The 20,394-nt window shown below is 40.6% G+C and overlaps 1 protein-coding gene across 2 annotated transcripts in view; it reads left to right on the top strand.

Moving 5' to 3' along the window:
- KLF7 (KLF transcription factor 7) overlaps positions 1–16,284 on the top strand; it is a 92,688-nt gene extending 76,404 nt beyond the window's left edge. For both annotated transcript variants that reach the window (XM_006273780.4, XM_019492355.2), the window contains one exon: positions 8,385–16,284. In XM_006273780.4, coding sequence (XP_006273842.1) covers positions 8,385–8,436 — 52 coding nt within the window. In that variant the 3' untranslated portion in view covers positions 8,437–16,284. The remainder of the gene's footprint in view (positions 1–8,384) is intronic.
- The last annotated feature ends 4,110 nt before the right edge of the window (positions 16,285–20,394 follow it).

Below are 20,394 nucleotides of genomic sequence, written 5' to 3'. Positions count from 1 at the left end.
CAGGTGCAGCCCCACCAACTGAGTTGCTGTTCTCAGCAATCAAATCCTCAACTAGTCTCAGTTACCTCAGACGTAGCTGCAAAGGCTAACTCATCCAGCCAGTGCTTCAACAGCCTCATTTGAGCAAGACCTGTGTTCAGGCTGGCTGCCTGATAATCTAGACACGGTAGGTCTCGACTTCCCCACCCTTTCCCAGGGTGTCCCCTCTTTTCCTATTCATCAATTTTACATCAATTCTGACTTGGGTTACAACAGGTTTACCACCCCTTCTCTCCTGGATGTGCTGAGGCTGAATACCTTGACTAGAATGCTAACTGGAACTCAATAAAACTTGAAATGAAGCTCAAACTGGTCCTGGGGAAAGAGAGAAAGAAAGATGGAATGACTGGAACTTGGAACTTGAACTGGAGGCTTAGAACAGGCACTAAGAATTAACTGGTGCTTTGGAGTTCAGATCTTGAATGAGAATTGCAGGAGTCAGACTGATATTCTGGAATTTGGATCTCAAATTCAGGCACTCTGGAAATGTGGCACTCTAGATCTCTCTTGGCACCCCAGATCTCTGGAACTTGAAGTAAACCCCTAGCACTCAGACAGGTATTCTGGAGCTCAGACCTCAGAATATTTGGACCTCTGGAATTTGGTATGTGGGAGTTCTGGCCTCTGAGATGTAGATCTTAGAACTGGTAGTCAGAGACTCGGACCTCTGGAACCGGGACTGGAATTCTGGAGCTTAGATCCTGGAACTGGTATATGGAGCTCAGTACTTGTACTGCAGACCTGGCTCTTGGGAACTCAGAGTGGTACTCAGGAGCTTAGACTTCTGGAACTCAAAGTGGAATGGTGATGCTTTGACTGGTACTCTTGAACTCAGAGAAGCACTCTGACTGGAACTCCAAATTCTAGACTTTGAAATAGAACTCTTGATTGAACTGGTACTTGGACTTGTGTCCAGACTGGAACTAAGATTTTGCAGCATAAATTGAACTCCGATTGGCACTCTGGAATGCTGATCTATGGAACCTGGACCTCTGGGATTCTGTATTCTGGCTGAAACTCAGAACTTGTACTCAGAAGCTTAAAGTAGGGCTCTTGAACAGGAGCGTTGTTGGAACACAGTGTGGTACTTGGGAGCACTGGCCTCTGGGACTCAGACCTCAGGACTGCAGTTCAGAAGCTTGGATCGATATTCTGAAACTAAGAGGTACTCAAAGTGGAACTCAGTCCTTGAAGCAGAACTCTGGTACTTGGACTCTGACAAACCTGTTACTCAGGACTTTGGATCTCTGCGACTTGGAGCTGGAACTCAGTACACTGAGTAATTCAGCACTCTGGAACTTACATTGGTACTCTGGAGATCACAGCAGCATTCGGACTGGTGCACTGAAGAGCAGACCTCTGGAACTCAGCGTAGAAGTCTAGATCTTAAAACTTGAATTCTTACTGGCACACAAACCCTGAAGCAGAACTCTGTAACTCTTATCTGGACTTTGGAAACTGAAATGGTACGTGAACCAGTACTTTGGAACAGACTCTCTGGAACCCAAACTTTCAGAAGCAGAGCTTGAACTCTGACTTGTTTTCTGGAACTCATATCTGTTGTCTGAAGAACTCAGACTTCTGGTTTTCAAAAGCAAAAAACTCTCTGGAGCTTGGAACTCAAACTGCTGTTCAGAGTGGACTTCTGGAACTTAATACTTCACCTGGCAAAGGTACTGTAATGCTCTGCAACTCAAAATGGATTTAAACCCAGACTGTTACTTGGACTCTGGAAATCTGGAACTCTGAGACTTAGGATTTGGATCAGTACTTTGGAGCTCTAGCCTTGAGAACTTGGATCTCTGGAACTGGCTCTCTGACTTCTGGAGTTTAAAGATGAACGTTGGCACTTGGATTGGTACTCTGGAAATTATCATGGCCGTTGGACTGATGCACTGAAACTCAGATCTTGAAGCAAACCTCTGGAGCCCAAACTTCTAGAGCTCAAAGTAGAACTATGGAACTTGGACTGGTACTCTTGAACTCAGACCTTGAAGCAGAACTCAAGATGCTGGAGACTGAACTTGTGTTTAGACTGCTACTTGGACTGGAAACAAGACTTTGAAGCTGAATTTGAAAGCTGACTGGTACTCTGAAGCTTTGGAACTCAGACCTCAGAATGGTTATCCAGGTCTTTGGATCTCTGGAACTTGTTAACTGAGACTTCGGGAACTTGAAGCAGAACTCTGGAGCTCAGACCTCGAGATCTTGGGCTGGTACTCCAGAACTCAGCATGTAGCCCTGGTCCTCAGATTTCTGAAACCCCAAGCAAAACTCTGACACACAGGCCAGTCCTCTTGAATGTGAAACAGTATTTTGACTGGAAGGAAGTCAGCTTGGTATTCTGGAGCTCAAATATACGAAACTCTGGAGATTGAGCTGGTACTCCAATTAGAGTTCTGGAGCTTAAACTTGTGCTTTGGAGATCTGATTTCTGGAACTCAAAATGGATCTCTGGCACTTGGACTGTCACTTTACACCTTTGAACTCTGCCTGCCACTTGAAGCAGACCACTGGAACTTCGTACCTCAGAACTGGAGCCTTCTTATCTCTGACTGAGTTCTGGCTCAAGAACTGGCAGAGGCCTTGAGCTGTGGCTGGTGTTTGGAATGGTACTCAAGAGTTTAAAGGAGAACTCTGGAACTTGCACTTGAGCAGAAACTTTGGAGACTGGCGGTTGAAACATGGTCTGCTACTCTCGAGCACTGGCCTCTTGGGACTCAGACCTCAGAACTTGGATTGATACTTTAGACCTCAGACATCTGGAATCTGGATCAATGTTCTGTAACTCTGAGAAGTACTCAGCCTGGTATTCTGGAAATCAAAGTGCAACTACAGATCTCAGATCTTGAAGCAGAACTTGGACCTCAGTACAGGTACTCAGGAATCTGGACTGGTGCTTTGGAGCTGTGGCACCTGAACTGGGACTCTGATGCTTGGAGCGCTGGAACTCAGATCTCAGAATTGGTATTTGAAATCTCAGGCTGGTATGCAGGATCTCAAAGCAGAACTCGGTGTTCAGACTTCTGAAACATGATTCAAACTGACATGCTGAACCTTGAAGCAGAACTGTGGAATTCTGACCTCTGGAATCCAAGTTGAAACGTTGACATTTGAACTGGAGTTTGGAACTTGGAATTCAAACGTACTTAAAGTAGACCTCTGGAACTTGGTATGGTGCTCAGGCATTAGAAGTGGTACTCAGGAACGTAAAGCAGAACTGTGGCGTGAAGAATTGTGGAACGCTGCACTCGAACTGGAACTTGAACAGATACTCTGGAATTCAGGCACTGAAGCAGAAGCCTACAACTCAGACCAGTACTCTGTCACTTCTTCAGCAAAATTCTTCTTCACCTCATTTACAAACGGGCATCTCAGAAAAGTTTCTGTCTCTGTGGTGTGCTCAGATGAAGTGGTGGTATACCAAAGCTGGTCAAGCTGTAAGGAATTAGGGCATGGAAGTCCATTCCAATGCACAGAGCCACAGTCTGGAACTAGGAACTAAGACAAAAAGCCAGGAGCCAAATATGGAGACTGGGAAATAAGCCAAAGGTTAGGAGTCAAAGTCAGAGATCCAAAAATGAGCCAAGAACTGAAAAGGGACTTGGAACAACAGCCAAAGACTCCCATGCTGAGCAGCTTAAATGCCATTTCCAAAGTGCTTTCCTAAATACCTGGGTCGCTATCAGCAGCCAATCCCTGAGAGAGACCCATCCTAGTTACTCCAGGCACAGCTGCAAAGGCTTACTCATGCAGCCAGTGCTTAACCAGCCCCAGCTGGGGCAGGCTTCCATCCAGGCTGCCTGCCTGCCTGAGACTCTGCTATCTTTTCCCTCACTCTTAACCCTACAGCCTCCCTTAAGCCTATGGTAGGTGTTATTCTTCCATATTCACATATATCTCTCCCTAGCTAAGATTTTCTCTAGCAGCCATCCCTATAATACCTATTCGTTGCTTTGTTCAAATAATTTGTTCCTTTAATAGTGCCAAATACTTTTTCCACTGGTTAACCTAATATTCACAACTTGATCACATCTGTTTTTAATCCATCCATGGTCAAATAATTTTCCTACTCTCTCACTGGATCTAGTTATAAGAGTCATATTTTTCTTCTGTACTCAGAAGCTCACTGTGGCAGATGGATGCTCCAGCAGTTTAACTATGCCTGCTTTGATTGTAACACTTTCTTTTAGTTCTTCACAGCTGTAGTCATTTTATCACCAAATTGTTCCAGGACTTGATTCAGGCAAGCACTTTTTTACCATATACTTAAGTTCATCTGTAGTCAGAAAAGTATTTAAGGATGAGCTTATACTTGAACAGGTACTTTTCTGTGTCAGGGTCTGAAAGAGAAAGATCCTCACCTCTAAACCACTGCTTTTACTTAATCAGCTTCTTCAGAAAGAACTCAGGAAAAAGTAAAACTAGCATTTGTCATCTTCAAGTTTCCCCCATTTACAGACACATTCATGTTGTCTCTTTCTGTTTGAATCAGTGTCAGCTACTTCTGTTTAAAGCATTATGATTTTAGGCTCACAGAGTTTGGTGTAAAAGCATTTAAAGCACAACCAACTCAAGTCCAGAGAAGTCAATAGGAGACATTAGGGAGATTTCCATGTCTTTGGATCAGTCCTTTATTCTTGGTGTAAACTATCTACAATGTAATAAATGATGATAAATTCTTCTTTTTTGACAAATAGGCTGTCTTTAAATAAAGTGTTTAGTTTTATCTCCATGTCTTGCAGTATACAGCTCATTGTTAGTTTTTGATGGCAAACCCCTACCACTTTGAGTAGGAGTATATGGACTGAGAATGTGTATGGTTTAGAGGTAGCAGGGGAGAAAGGAAGGGAACTAAAGTGGCTCAGAAAGAGTTCAAAAAGTCTCGCGTGCCTGAGGCACCATGAATATGTTAGTAATCACCAGCATTCCTTAGGAATTAGAGATGAGGTGCTCTTCAAACAATAGGTGATTTTACTTTCTTTAGGTAATGGAATTCATTAGAACAGCAGAATAAGCAAAGGACCAGGCAGTGGCCACAAATGTCTTGTGGGGTATATGTATGTTTAACTGAAGGAAACTTGGTGTCATACTCTTTCCTATATATAATATTTTGGTATCCTTGGACTGCAAGATGAGGGTCATGTGCTCCCTCCTTCCCCCACGTAGCTGTAGGGCTAAAGAGCTCAGAGGAACAAATTCCACAGAGGAAAATCTATGCAGAACTAAAAAGACAGCTGAACATTAAGTTTTCTTCCCACTACAGGTGTCTTTTCTCTGTAGATGCCGAGTTGTGGTAGAGGAGAAGGAACAGAGGAACTGGGTATACTTAGAAGCATACAATTGTCCCTCTCTCTCCTGCCTCCTCCCAACCCCATCAGGAATTAGGATGCTTTAAAGCATTGTAAATTGTACCTACTAGGGAGAGCCATAGCACTGTGCATAAACACACATAGCATTACTGCAACTTGGAGATAGAGCATGCTGGGCCAAGGTACAGCCTGCAGCTGTGTTGCAGAACACGGCTGGGAACCGGAAAAGGTATGTAGATGAAGGCCTGCTCCAAAAATAACCAGGGATCCATAGGGCTCTCCCGCTTGGATTCCTGTCTCCACGGCCTTTGTAGGCAACTCCTTCTTTTGCGTCTACTCCATTACTGGCTCTAGTTCCAAGAAGGGACAATATGGGCAGACCTTAGTGGCTCCACAGCTCACTTCCTGACATTCTTTTTGATGGTAGGGTTGAGGTATAAAATTATGCAGGGACTTTCTTTTATATTAAATCTGTGTGCCCTCTGGCAGCAGTCTCAAGGGGGAAAAAAGAAAGAAAAGGAAAAAAAATCTAACCAAATTAGCATCAATGAGAGAACCTTCAGAATTAGTCAGGTACTAGTTTAGCAGATATAAAAATATACTGTAGCAGTCTGTGAGATTATTGCTATGAAAGGAAATGTTGATTCTGTTATTAACAAATCTTGCCATGTTAGTGACTCAGCAGGCCCTTGATCAGGGCTGCCTCCACCAGAGGAGATGCACTGTTTGGGTGCAGTCCTGTGATTACCCATAGTCTAAAATGCCAGCTGGTGTCCATCGTTTTGGCACCCATTCAAGCTGTTGCTTTGTTTTTGGCAGCCCTGGTACCCAGAACATACTGCTCTTCTAGTTTGTACTGATGGAAAGATGTCTGTCCAAGAATCCATTTGGGACCCTAAGGCTAGAAAATTCTAGCAGTGCTAAATTAGAAGCCAACGGCCCTATGGAAGGTGTTCCTGTTTCATATCAGGTTTAATGCATTACTTTATCTGGGCACTGGAAAGAGTGCAGGATTCCACCCCTCCATATCATTATACATTGTTTCTTTTAATTTTTCTTTCTCTGATTTATGAAGATGCATGGGACAGATTTTCAGCTGGTGTCAATCCCTAGAGCACTGTTGACTTCAGTAGAAATCTGCTGCTTTATACCAGCTGAAGACTACTAAATGCAAATTGGCTTCTTGCAGGGTTTTCTTTTTTTTTCCCCTGGTGTTATAAATGCATATTTGTAAGGGGAGTGAATATGATAAATACTGGCACCCACACAGGGAATACTGGCAGAAGAACAGCTTAAATGCACTGACAGGTCTTTGCCCTCTTTAATTTTTATGATTCTTCTCTTTCTCTGACTCATGTTCACAAAGCCTATGGGACCTATTTATCGGAATGGCTTCTGTTAAACAGAGTGCAATTTTTTTTAACAGTAGTTGTGTTAATTTTCTTACTTGCTTCTTCTTGAGAAATGCAGGCCATTCAAATGTTGTTTTTATGGAAATATATTTGTTATAAATCGGTATGTATGCATTACACAGATTCTCACAAGCTTTTTTTATAAAACATTTGTTTTGCAGTGTAGCTTTGTATGGCATGAGAGAATTTCCAAAGCAATGGAACAGGTTAATTCTGAAAGTGGTCTCTGCTACAATATTCGCTGAGCTGTAGGTTTTGAAGAACACACAATCCCATCAAAAGTAGCAAATGTCATGTGTGATAGGGTGTTTTTTCATTTATATTAGTCAGTGTGATCATCCTACTAGCCCACTTCCATATAGGTTCCAGTTCAATCACCGTTTTTTAATGTGAGTGACCAGAATTATATACAATATTTCAGATGAAGATATATGGTATTCCACAGTGTGTAATAGTGCTAGTACTTCTCTATCACTACTAGAAATACCTTGACTGATGCATCTTACAGTTGCATTTACCTTTTTCATGGATGCATCTCATTGGCAGTTCTCAGTCATCCTGTCATTAACTTCTTCACTTCAGTCATTTACAACTGATGAGCTCCCATTTTACTGCATTATTACATTTCATCCCTTTCCTGTTATTCCAATCCACAAGATTTTCCATTTATTTCTTTATGACTGCCTGTGGATGCCCCATGATTCCATATGATACCAGAATCAGGCACAGTTGTTCTGGAATCAGAGACTATACAGGGAATAAAGTAATCAAAAATAGCTGTTCCATTTTAAATTCACATCTTGCCTTAATCCAGATTAACTGGCCTACATAGACATGCCCTCAAAGGGTAAAAAGAGGTTTCTGCTCTCTACAATGGGCATTCTGTGACCCTTTAATAAGTACTAACGACCATCTATACTTTTTGCAAATGCAAAGCTATTTTGTTGAGGTGAGGTGGAATAGAGAAAAGATAGAGCACAGAACCTGGAACCCAAAGACTTGGGGTTTCATTATTTATGTTGCCAGACTTCTTATGTGATTGGGAGAAATTGCTCACACTCTTTGTGCCTTTTCTCTCAGAGGTACTTCTGTGGCTGTCTTCACCAATATTGACATAGTGTCCTGACTTTCTCAGAGACAGCATTATGGCCATATTTTCAAAGACGCTCTGCTTCCCTATGAGTACCAAAATAAGGAGCTCAGCACTCATATTTGGCCTCTTTGGTGCCAAAGCAAGTGCTGAATTCTTTTGAAAATGTGACACCATCTTGTGGTGGAAAGCATTTGAAAATCTTACTTTCTATGTATGTATTTTATTGTTATTTTTATGACTATGAGCTAATGAGTTAACTTGCCTATTTGCCAGGCTCTGACAGAATGAATCTGTGGGGCATAGAGAAGATTAGTGTATTTACAAACATAGCAGTCAAAGATCCAGTGCAGCTACTCACTGGTATAGATGAAGTCATCATGGCTTCATGGCCTTATGTGGCATGTCCTAGGGAATGGCTACAAATCTGGAAGGACACTGTACATATGGACTGTGTACATAAATGAAAAAGTAGTAGATAATCTCATTTGCTGCATTCTTATTTACTTCTGGCTTTTGTTTAATTTGCAGGTGTTTCTCCAGGTCTGATCACCTTGCCCTCCACATGAAGAGACACATCTAAGTATTTAAAACAGTCAGCATTACATAAATGCTGTCTGAGCTAAGTCACAGAGTAAAGGTGGAACTCAGCTATAACCCGCTGCCTTGCAGGAGAAGAGAACTTAATCACATATAATCCTCTGTACCCAGACCACGTGCTCACACTGTCATGCACCCAACTATACTTAAATACTACATCTGTTCTTTATGCCTTGCCCCAGCTGAATGGGAGAAGATGCAGGAAAGGAAATGGGGTAGAGGTGATGATGTCAGTAAGGCAGAACAATTGCTTACAGTGCTTCTGTCACACTTGGATTTGTTTCCTGATGTTGCCAGTGGAAAATCAAAGAAAACAAAGAAGGCTTCCCTGCAGGTGGACAGCAGTAAGAGGGGCTTATTTAACTTGCTTCTCAGTGCAACTACATAGGAAAACACGTTGTCTTGAAGTTGCATATTTGTAGCACTAACTTTTCTTTTTAAATAGATGGGGGGAAAATAATGACCTAGAAAACCAAATCCCAGTTTGGTAGCCAAAATTAACCTCTTGGTTCATTTGTTCTTTGTCTGAGAATTCCTAACGTTCAATGTGTCCAGCTTTTCACAGACACTTTGATCTGTCTTGGTTTTGGTTCTTCTTCCTAGAACTGAGCTATTAAGATCCTTTTAAGTCCATACCAATAGCCTTAATGGCAGTAGACTGTGGAGTGACACCTGTGACATGTACATCCTCTTTTTGGCCTGAGTTTATGTAGACTACATGGAGGACTGCATTTTTGTTTGTTGTTTTTGTTTTGATTTTTTTTGGCTACTGTACACCATATGCACTAGGGACTCTGGAAGCTGCTGACATGACTGCATAGTGGCCAAGGAAAAGTCCCTGCGAAACACCATGTAATACCGCCATAGGCATCGTCTTATTGCCATACTAGGACTTCTTGTTTGTCTAATGAAAACTTGAAAAGCTTATTTGGAAGCTTAAGCATTTTATCTTTTCTCCATGAACAACTGATCTTCAGAACTCCTTTTCTTCACAAGGATAACTGTCTTGGACTGGCCACTCAGGCATGACTACAGGTTTCCTTCAGCACCACGTGAGCATGTTAGCCACAACCCACAGTGATTGATTGACAAATTGTGTTGCTTGTTCTTGCTGTTCTATTAACCAGTTGAAAACATTGACTTTTATTTGTGTAAAGACCACCTGAAAATAGTTTTTAAAGAGACAACCTAACGTTTTGGTTGAGTATCATTAAAAAAAAAAACAACCCAAAAATACTACTTCAGTCCCCAAGAGGGAAAGGGAAAACAGCTTCCAAGTAAAGTGGCTTCATTCACCATAATCTTTTAGAGAAAATTTCAAAGTCCTCCTTTCCCATTCATCAAGGTGACTCTATGGCCCACTCCTATAAAAAAAATGTAAGAATAAATGAAGGGTCAGCTTTGGTACACAACACTGAGTTTTTATCCAAATGATTAGTCTAAAGTAACCCATGAGGCGGATAGGAACTACCATCAAGGATCAATGGAGACCTCACACACTCACCCTTGAATCCTGTACATTTTTTTACCTCCTTGGCTCAAGTGGATTAAATCCTTCATTTAAAAAGAACAACAAAAAGTAGTATATTAACATAAGTTGCATTTGTAGCTATTTGGTACTGGCCCCGACTCCAAAGACTGCCGTTAGGACCATATGAAATGGCCTATGCAAGCAGGTGGGGTGGTTATTAGGACAGGTTGTATATTTTGTATATTCTGGGACCATCCCTGCAAGGTGCGTCTAGAAATGAAACAAAATGGCATGTGGTCCACAAATGGCTGCTGTTCTTTTATACTGTACTAGCCAACTGCCCTCATGACTGTTTTGACTCACTGACTGTTAAAATGCATCCCTAATTTATGTTTTGGGATGTAGAACTGAACTATTAAAACAAATCTATCCATGTAAAATGTAAGAGCAGTCACCAGGATCCTTGGTACTTGAGTTCTCAGTCTTTTTTGCAACCTTTGGCTCCAGTGAGAGATTGAATCTTCTCAAAAGATGCTGTTTTTTTCCTCACAGTTTGCATACACACTGTGATTGTCAATTGAACGTTGGGTGGGTGGGGGCATGGGGATGGAATATGATGTCTGGCCCATATGGCATGGAATATGGACCAAAATCTAACCATCTTTTGAAGGCAATGACATAACATTAGTAACAAAAACAGGAGAGAGAGAGAAACCAAGTTTTATTCCAAAGATTTAAAACTAACTATACTCTATGTATTAAAATACAACTGGAGCACTGCTTGCAGACAATCTCCTAGTTCTCTACTTCTATAATTGCATATTTTTAATGGCCATTCCATTAGGCTTTTCAACTGAGTTTTGAGGGCCCTAACATTCAACTTGCATTAGAATATGTGGATTATTTTACCAGAATGTCTAGTGGAAGTATGAGGACACTGGAACCTCACCTGCGTGAAATTGTAAACTATCCAGTCAGTGCATTAGATAAAAAATAGAAAACTGCAGAGTTTCATTACTGTAGCATCCAACAGTATGTGATCACATACCCACCATTACAATATTCATTGGCTATGAATCTGCATAAGTGTCCTCTTCTAAGCTCTAAGTGCACCCGCCTTTACAAATGCTATTAATAGCCTACAAGACTTAATATTTAAGTGACAATTTAAGTGCAAGACTATTTAAAAAAGAAAAAATATTAAGAGACAATATTTATTTACTTCCTATTGTCATTTGTAGTCTTGTTGACATCTCATTTAAATATGGTAGAACAAGGGCCCCTTTGATGTCCATAGACATTTCTGAAATATGTGGTAAATTTTTTGCTTCTAGAGATAGGCCTAAATCAAAATCTTGGATCCAGACAACAAAACTATGGGAAAAGGGATGAGAAGGTGAACCAGAATTTGGATTTCTCAGTTATACACAGGGCCTAATGGGCCTCTAGCTTTGAAATTTTGTATTTCAGGACCATTTCTGCTATGTTTAATGGGAAAAAAATATAAACTGGGTATTTTGTGTCTCAGATCAGTGCACTTGGTCAGTCACTTGTTGTATATTGTTATAGGATCATGGATAAACAAGCATTGTGGGTAAAAATTGTAAAAAGTGAGCTGCGCCTTCATTTTTGAGCGCCCAGTTTGAGACACAACGGGCTTGTCTACACGTTGCCGTGCTTTAGTACTTCCTTTTGGAAGTACTAAAGCACGGCACAGTATGGATGGTTACTGTGCTGTGTGCATGGCGCACAGGTAGATTTTGCCACTACATTGCCATAGCGCAATATACCCAGGGAGTGTATTGCTATGGTGACATAGCTGGCAATCACATGTGATTGCTACATCATCATAGCACACCGTACAGTTACGTAGCATGCCTCTATGTTCCCATAGGGCAACGTGTAGACACACTCTGTATGTACAACTGTTTTTCATAGTAACACTGTACTAAACATTAGGTCCCTTTTAAGGTGTTTCAAACTGAGTGCTTGAAATTTGAGGTGTTCAGAATAAGTAGTCATTTTTTTTAAATCTTGCCCATGTCTTTATGCTGCAGCTATTTTCACTTCATCTGACTGCAGGTCCTGAAGATGGGGGAAAAGTTAGTTCTTTCTATAAGGCTGCTTTAGAATCAGAAGCTTAATGGGTGCTTTAGGTTTAGTAAGAGGTGTCATTGTTGAGAATCCAGTTATCTAGCAACAACATAAGAGAGCCTTAATGAAAAAAAGCTTTACTCTCTTTCCCTTCATGTTGAATTCATGTCCCCTACAGAACAGAAGCCATCATTCAAGGGCCAAATATAGCTTCCAAGGTCACGAGAAAAATAGTATTGTATGAAAACAGTGAAACAAAGGATACAGAAAAGATGGGGGGGAGGGGAGTGAGAGACCTACAAATCAGCAGAGCAGCAGTACAGAAGAGGAATATTTGATTTGCTATGAATGTACGCATAATGTCTGGAGAAGAGCAATCGGACACACTTCATATATTAGGACACAGACCCCTTAAAGAGGTATGGCTTTGAAAAGTGACTATTGGCAATATCTGACTATGAGACTCAGTAGTTTTCCTTTCAATGACTCTGCCTCAGTTTTGCCCAATTTTGGAGTAGCAACATGTTTTCTGCTAACTCAGCCTGCGATCTTACATACAAGTGGGGCTCTTTCTCCCTTACACATCACCATTTTAGTGTAAGGCAAGCAAATGCATAGTTTCCCTCTTACTTTACCAAGCAGGAGGTACAAGTCTGGAGTGTCACATTTTGGTCACTTCTCAAAGTATTTAAAAGCAGGGCCACAGTTCAGTGGGATTTTCATTTTTTTAAAATAAAAACAAATAATACAAAAAGCCTGCATATATACATATTCTATATATATATCTAGATCTATAACTAGATCTAGATCTAGATATATATATAGAATATATATATAGACTATGTATATCTATAACTAAATATAGATATATAGAATATCTACCTATCTATAGAATATGTATATATACAGGCTTTTTGGAGTATTTGTTTTTATTCAAATATATATCTGGGCAGTTCTAGCAATTAGAGTGAAAAACCTATCCAAAATATTCAAATCTGTTATTACATCAAATTTACTTTACTCTCATGGTCATCATTCAGCCTGCCAAATCAAAAAAAAATTTCATAGTCTCTGTCAAAGAGTTACAAGACCTTTTCTATTATTTTCTATTAAATTCTATAGATAAAATCTGGGTTCCATTGCATTCATTATCAAAACTCTCCCAAACATTGCTGGGGCCCAGAGTTCACCCTGGGGTTCTGCTTCTTTGCTATATTGCTGTAGCATTGTAGCACATAGGATCAGACCTGTAGGTTTTCTTACAGGACTCTATTAGATCCATATTTTTTAAAGTCTATAGAATTTTTCCACAAGGAAAAGCATCTTTGAAAGTAGGACAGTTAGGACAGTAGAACCCCCACTGTGAACCTGTTCACAGGCATAGCTGTCCCAGAAGGCCTGTTGCTGTCTCTCAAGTTCCTGCCAAACATGCAGGAATCAAATGACTTTAGATCTAAACCAATTTACATCTCTGTGAATATGCATACTAACATATATTTTTTTCCCCATGAGCATCAGGCTTCTTGGAATCTGATGAGACTTTTCTTTAGACAAATGTTTAGTGAATACCCTGAAATCACTGACCATATCACATGGGACAGGAGTCAGAATATAAGAGGGGGACTTCCTTGCTTTTAGGGCTCTGTTAAAAACAACTAATTCATGTGTCATCCAGCATAGAAGTGAAACAACTGATGAGTATGGTGGCTAGAGTGACCAAGTGCATCTTATCTGTGACTTGATCATTATTGGAAAACTCATGAGGCTTTGTCTCTTATGACTTTCTGAACCTGGGCATTTGGGATTCTTTAGCTGTTTCTAATACTGTTTTATCTGTTAGGGTCTTTGCTTATCTACAGACTGAAAAGATCGTAGCTGGTGCTTGCAGTATACAAGAAATAATTACATAATTGTTTTGCCCCCTCTCTCCTATTTTACGTGTCAGCATATAAAAAACATTTAAAAAAAGGAAAAGAATTGTAAATAATTTACTTCTGTAAGGCCAACAGCCAGTGGCTCAAGGGCTTTTACTTTTGATTTTATTTCTGCTCAACACATCTTGGCATCCCTATCCAATAGGATTTTATTGTTTAAGCTTTCATACTTGTGGGTGAAACCTCTAATCCAACACCCCCTTCAAGTTCATTTAGCTGATTTCAGGTAGGTAAAAAATTTAGGAAAAAATACTCAAAAATTACTCCATTTATATGTGGATTGAAAACCACCACCAACAAAAAGCCCTCTTCCTCAGATTGTCCAGCCATTGATTGACAAGTCTTGCTGTCTCTTACTAGCATTATATCTAGTCCCTCAGATGGGCAATTTCAAGGTCAATCTCATGTGGATTTCTTCTAAGTGTTGCACTCTCATGTATTTGTATTAATAACACAGGGACATATTCTACAATTGCATTCAGCCATATTGGCAAGCTTTGGCTTTAGTGGCAGGTGTTGCCTAAGGATTGCAGGATTTAGCCCATAGACTCCAAGATCTCTTTTAAAAAGGCAGAGCTTTCCTCCCTTCTTAGAGAAAGGAGTTAAAATATGTATATTATATGTATAGTTATATATTTATATATATTATATATATATAAATTATATATACATATAATCTTGGACGAATGTGGAATGGGAAGGAAAGGTTGCCTCTGCCACCTCAAGAATAGATCTAGCCAACTGAAAACATTCAGAAGCAGCTGTTGTTTTCAAACAGGGTTTTTTCTTAATTTTCCTGAAAGCTTATTAAATGGCAATTTTTAGTGTAAAAATTATAGACGGTATTCACAATTTTCCAAATGAAAGCTTTGATTTTTTTTTAAAGTGCTTTGATTCTGATTTCTGTATACAACCAGAAAACAGGTTCTACACCATATCTCTGTGTGGGTATGGAGGTACAGCAATATACAGCATATACCCACACAGAAATAGAAAATGAGCTACTGACTTTCATCATAGTAGCCAATGGTGCCTATTGCCTTTGGTTTGGGGGAGGGTGTTTACAGTTGCCACTGCATTTTAGAAATAGTATTGGCTTACATAGGAAAGTTTTCAGCTGTGTTGGAAAATATATGTTGCTGTGTACTGTGAATAAATAGGCTGCAAACTAGAAGGGGGGGAAGCGGGTTTATAAAGTACCCACCAAGAGTGAAAAAGAACGGAGGGAGGGAGAGGGATAGAGAGGGGTGTCCATTTTAGCCTTTATCTTTGGGCTCTTGGGGAAAATAAAATCAACAGTCCCTGAAAGGCCTGCTGGCTGAAGGGCTGACCATTGCTTGTATTTTAAAGCATGTATTTTGCCCATCTCTCCTGTATTTTGGAACCCAAGCCCATCAGACCCCGAAAGTCAATTTGAAACACTGGTTCAAACACTATTTTGTTATCAAGGCCTTGTCTCTACCAGAGAAGTTTCACTGGTTCTCTTATGCCAATCTAGTTAAACACATTAGCTTATATCAGTTTGGTTTTCATTGACAACCTTTCCAACTCAGCTAAATTAACATCAGAAATGGGAAAGCCAGAATCTAATATAACACCTATATTAATTAGTTTGCACCAGTTTAACTAACTTGACTTAAAATCAGTCCCAATAAATCACAATAACTTCTCTCATATAAACAAGGCCTTAGCTTTTCTGCTCATTTAGCAGGGAAAAATATTAAAACCAAGATCTTTTATTCTTTGCATAGTAAAATTTATTTTCCACCCCCAGTTTTAAGCCCTTTCTTGCTCTCCACTTAATAGGAATTTCCTTTTGAAAATGTTCTCCATGGGCAGAGGGGTAGGGAAGGAAAAACAAACAGCATTGCTTGAAGGACTTTCATTTTGCACTATTTTTTTCTTTTGCCAGATGTGTCTAACAAGTGCATTGGAGATGCCCTCAGTCACATCCTCTCAGGCCTAGTCTGGTATTTCTAATATATCACAGAAGTACCCAATCTTGTAGCCCTCAGTTCTGCCTTTTTTTGACATTTTATTTTTTTTAAGCTTTTTATATATATATAAATATATATAAATATATTACTTTGTCAGTTTTTTTGCTGTAAAAAAGTCTTAAGATTTAAAAAATATTATTTGTATTATATGATGGTGGTATGTTAATGTTACAAAATTATTAATGAAGAAAAAAATTTATTTTTGTTACTGGTCTGTTTCATAATTCTTTTTTAAATTGGTATATTGTAAGATATCTATGCAAAAAAGTTATGTGACGCATTTTTATTTAAGAATGTAATGTGTAATAAACAGTAGAATGTGTTTGGCCTGAAAACATTCCATGTGTCCTGTATGTTGTTTCTTTTCAATAATTGCCCTAATGTCAATAACTTTTCTAGTTAATGAACCTCTGGAATATGACAAATATACTTAACCTAATTTCTGGCACACAAAATGGCACGCCTATAGCAAAGCAGAAATTGTCTTCCAAGTATTCACCTAGTCTCCCATTTTTGTGGCTGCACAAGCACACTTTAGTTCACAGGCGGTGCATCTACACAAGTATAAGGCAAAGCAATAAACTCTAGCACTTATCGCACCAGAGTTTATTGCTCCTGGGTGCCACATTTACACGTGCACCCAGAACTGCAGCACGTTGAGCCAGGTTGGAGCAGCCCCAGCTGGCAGGGAACCGGGGAGGCGGGGGGTCAGCCTGCCAGTCCAGGGCTGCTGTGACCCAGCTCAACGTGCAGCGGAGGGGCTGGCTGGGCATGCAGGTGCTCCAGTGCAGGGCTAGCCAGCAGGTAAGCCCCTGTACTGAACCACCCTCAAGCCCCAGCCAGCCATGTCAGCATCTGCACATGCTGTGCTGTGAAGTAAAAAACTCTGCAGCAGGATAGTACTTGTATTTACAAGTACTGCAGTACTGCATTATCTACTGCAGAGTTAATTAGTTTCCTGTGGCCTAATTGGGCCACACGTGTAGATGTGAGATGTTTACTGCAGAGCAAATTAGTCTACTCCAGAGTAAACGTCTCATGTAGACATGCCCAGGAACATACAAATACCATACTCTACTAAAAGATCAAGTATGTAGATAATTAACAACAGTAGCTGTGGGGAAAAAATAATCAGGGATGGAAAAGGGTAAAAGTAAGTGGCCAACTTTTTAAAAGTCTGGTCCACAGCAATTTGGGATTACCCTATGGTTGTTCACAAGCATTCCTACTGACCTTAATAGGAATTGCATACACACACCTAATGGGCAAAATGGGCCATTATAATGAAATCTATCTCTTTTTGGCCCCTGAGACACTGTGACTCACTACTCCAAAATGATTGCTAATCGGAACCTGATCATTCAGGGAGTTTCTTCTTAAAAGTTCCCATTGATTTGCATTAAAGCATAATCAGACTGTAAATATTGTTAGTACTTTCATGTCTTATTTTGGATCTCAAGTCACAGACAGAAGTGACAATTTTCATCCACTCTGGCCCCCAAAAGTGCTCTACAGCTGTGACCACATAGAAGTGCACAGCTGCAGACTGCTTTAAAAAGGCCCAACCCCATAACAATCTGAACCCTCACTGCATGTCATTGCATGAAGGTTCAGATGAAGACGCTCCAAAGCAAAGCACCTTCAATAACTTGTGTCCGTGTGCTTGGCTGGGCTGACTGCAGCTCAGCCCTGTTCCAGCACTATCTTCAGAATGGGAGGGGGAAAAGGGAGCAGAGGGAGTTTGATCTGGGTTTTTTCAGCAGATGCTAGAGGGTGGATTAGAGCTCCCCTGCCTTGGAGGTGCTCCAGTCCACCCAGCCCACCCTCCAGCACTGGCTAAGGAACCCCCTCCTCTGTTCCCTTTCCCACCTCCCATTTTGAAAACAGCATCAAGGCTGGGAGGGGCATTGCTAAAGGGTGAGTAGCTCCAGGCTCGCAGCTGCCTCTAGGCAACAGCTAGATTCCCCAACCCCTGGGACCCAACAGCGAAATTTTGTTGGGTCTGGGAGATTGTTGTAACTCACAACACTTCCTGCAGAGTGCCATGAGTAACAACAGGGAGCTGCTCTTCTGTCTGTACCTTAGGTTATCGTTACATAAAACAACTATCACTCTGTTCCAAGGACGTATGACCAGAGTGGATAAACTACATTATTTCACTTAGTACTTTATACTGACTGTTGGTTAAGGCTGAACTTGAAGTGAGGGTTACCTTTTTTTAAACAGGGTTTCTGGTGAAACATAATATGGCATTTTGATTAATCAAATGCTTTTACTGTCTTTATAAAATTTTAAAATGACAGCTTTTCCTCTATAGTCAAAGTTCATTATGATTTATATACAGAATGTATAGGCATTGAAAAAGAAGGGAATAGAGGTAGGAACCCAGGACTGAATGAATTATTCTACTATTGAGGTCAAAGGTAAGACCCCCAAGTTACCTGAATGGAAGGAGAGCAGTGTCAACAGTGAGCCCTTCTGCAGGGCATGAGAGGGGCAGGAACTCACACTATAGGTGACAGACAACACTTCCAACTGTGTGGATAAATACATAGATCAGTGCTGAGTAGTAATCTATGGTAACCACTGTATGTTCTGTTTTGGGGTGTGTTACCTTCACTTGAGTGCTAACAAAGAACTCAGCACTGAACTTGTGCTAAGGATATGTCCAGAATAGTCTAATCACCACACTTCCCTGTTTCATTCAGATAGGAAATTTGATGCCTCTTAAAAAATAGTCACTGTAATTTAATGCAATATTTCTCATCATAGTATGTGTGAAACAGTCATGGATAATAGTTCTTGACATCAGAACATACAAACACAAGGCTGAAAAAAGCTTGTCCATGTGGTGTATGTAAAAATATTTGTATAATGTGGTTATAATTATACCTGTGTAATGTATATAATTAAGTGAGCAGCTGAAATAGATGGAATTACTATCATTATAATAAGCATATTTTAAAGCCTCTTTCCTATAAACTCTGCGCTCCAACTCCCTTGCTTTTTTCTCTCTCCCTGAATGCTCAAGACACTCAGTGGGTGTCTCTACATGTGCATTTATGCTGACTTAAATTTAGCATGAATAGGCCAGCGTCTATACACACAGGCATTAGTGCACATTAATGCTGTGAGTGGACTGATTAGGGACTAGAGTTAGTCCCAAGTCAATCCACACACACAGTGTTACTGTACAGTAAGGTGTCTACATGTGCATTACTGCGCAGTAACTAATTGGTGTCTACTCAAGTCAGCATAAGTCACCATATTTACTGAGCAGTATGGGTATGTACGTGTAGACACGCACCTGTAATTTAGATTACTGCTCAGTAAATGTGCACAGGTAGATACGCCCTGTATATACTGTATACAGTATATACTGGTACTGGAGCAGACCTCATTGCTGAAATTTTTGTTGTAACTTGATTCACTCTTCCGCTTCCTAGAACATGATCTAGGATGACCCAAGCCTTTTATTTGCATGTCTGAGAAGCAGAAGTAACATTTGCATGTAATGATTTCCACATTTGGTTCTCTAGGACCCTTCAGAAAATCCTATCCTTTATTACCACACTTTGGGTGCGTCTACATGAGATGTGTTAATGCACATTAGCCTAATCTACACGTGCGTGCCCTTAATATACATTAAAAATGGCAAAATTAGGCTAATCAAATTTAAGCATGATTAGTTAAAGCACATTAACACATGTGTAGACATAACCCGGCACTAACTTTAGTGCCAAGTCTGCCAAACCACTAGGGGCACAAGGCAGGGTTGCAAGGATGTGGCACTAACTTTAGTGCCAAGTGCACTAACTTTAGTGCCAGGTCCTTCCATGAGTAGCCACCTGCCAAAAATCGCTTAATGTACTTTCACTTTAGTCACACTTAAATGCATGTGTAGACATGTCCTTTGTTTCCTCTTACTAGCAGCCTCATTGTTAGTCTGCAAGAATAGCTGTCAGACGTGACCCTGAGCTTAAGGCCAAGAAAACTGATGAAGTATAGAAACAGCTTCTCCCATCCAAATCAACAAGTAAAAAAAGAAAACCCACAAGCTTTGGACAGGTTCCTCTGTCCAAAAATTCCTCTATCCATTCTCTTTCCCCAGCACCATTGATGATGAGACAGCATCCCCTTATTTCTCACCCAGGTTACAGGTAACACCTTTTCTTAAATGCAGAGCTGGAATGGGGCATGGCAAAAGCAGAGCTGCTAAGGCAGGGGCAAGCAATTATTTTGGGCGGAGGGTCACTTACTGAGTTTTGGCAAGCCATCGAGGGCCACGTGACAGGCAGCCAGGGGCAGATTAATATGAATTTTCTAAAATTTTAAGTGGCCCCGCAGGCCGCATGGAATGTCCTGGCGGGCTGCATCCAGCCTGTGGGCAGCATTTTGCCCACCCCTGTGCTAAGGCTATTCCTCATCTTTAGGCTAAAGGAAGC

The sequence above is a fragment of the Alligator mississippiensis genome, chromosome 4 (assembly GCF_030867095.1).
Source record: "Alligator mississippiensis isolate rAllMis1 chromosome 4, rAllMis1, whole genome shotgun sequence".
In the NCBI taxonomy this organism is placed as follows: Eukaryota; Metazoa; Chordata; order Crocodylia; family Alligatoridae; genus Alligator; species Alligator mississippiensis.
Note: the sequence above shows the minus strand (reverse complement) of the source record. Positions and strands in the feature narration are given on the sequence as shown.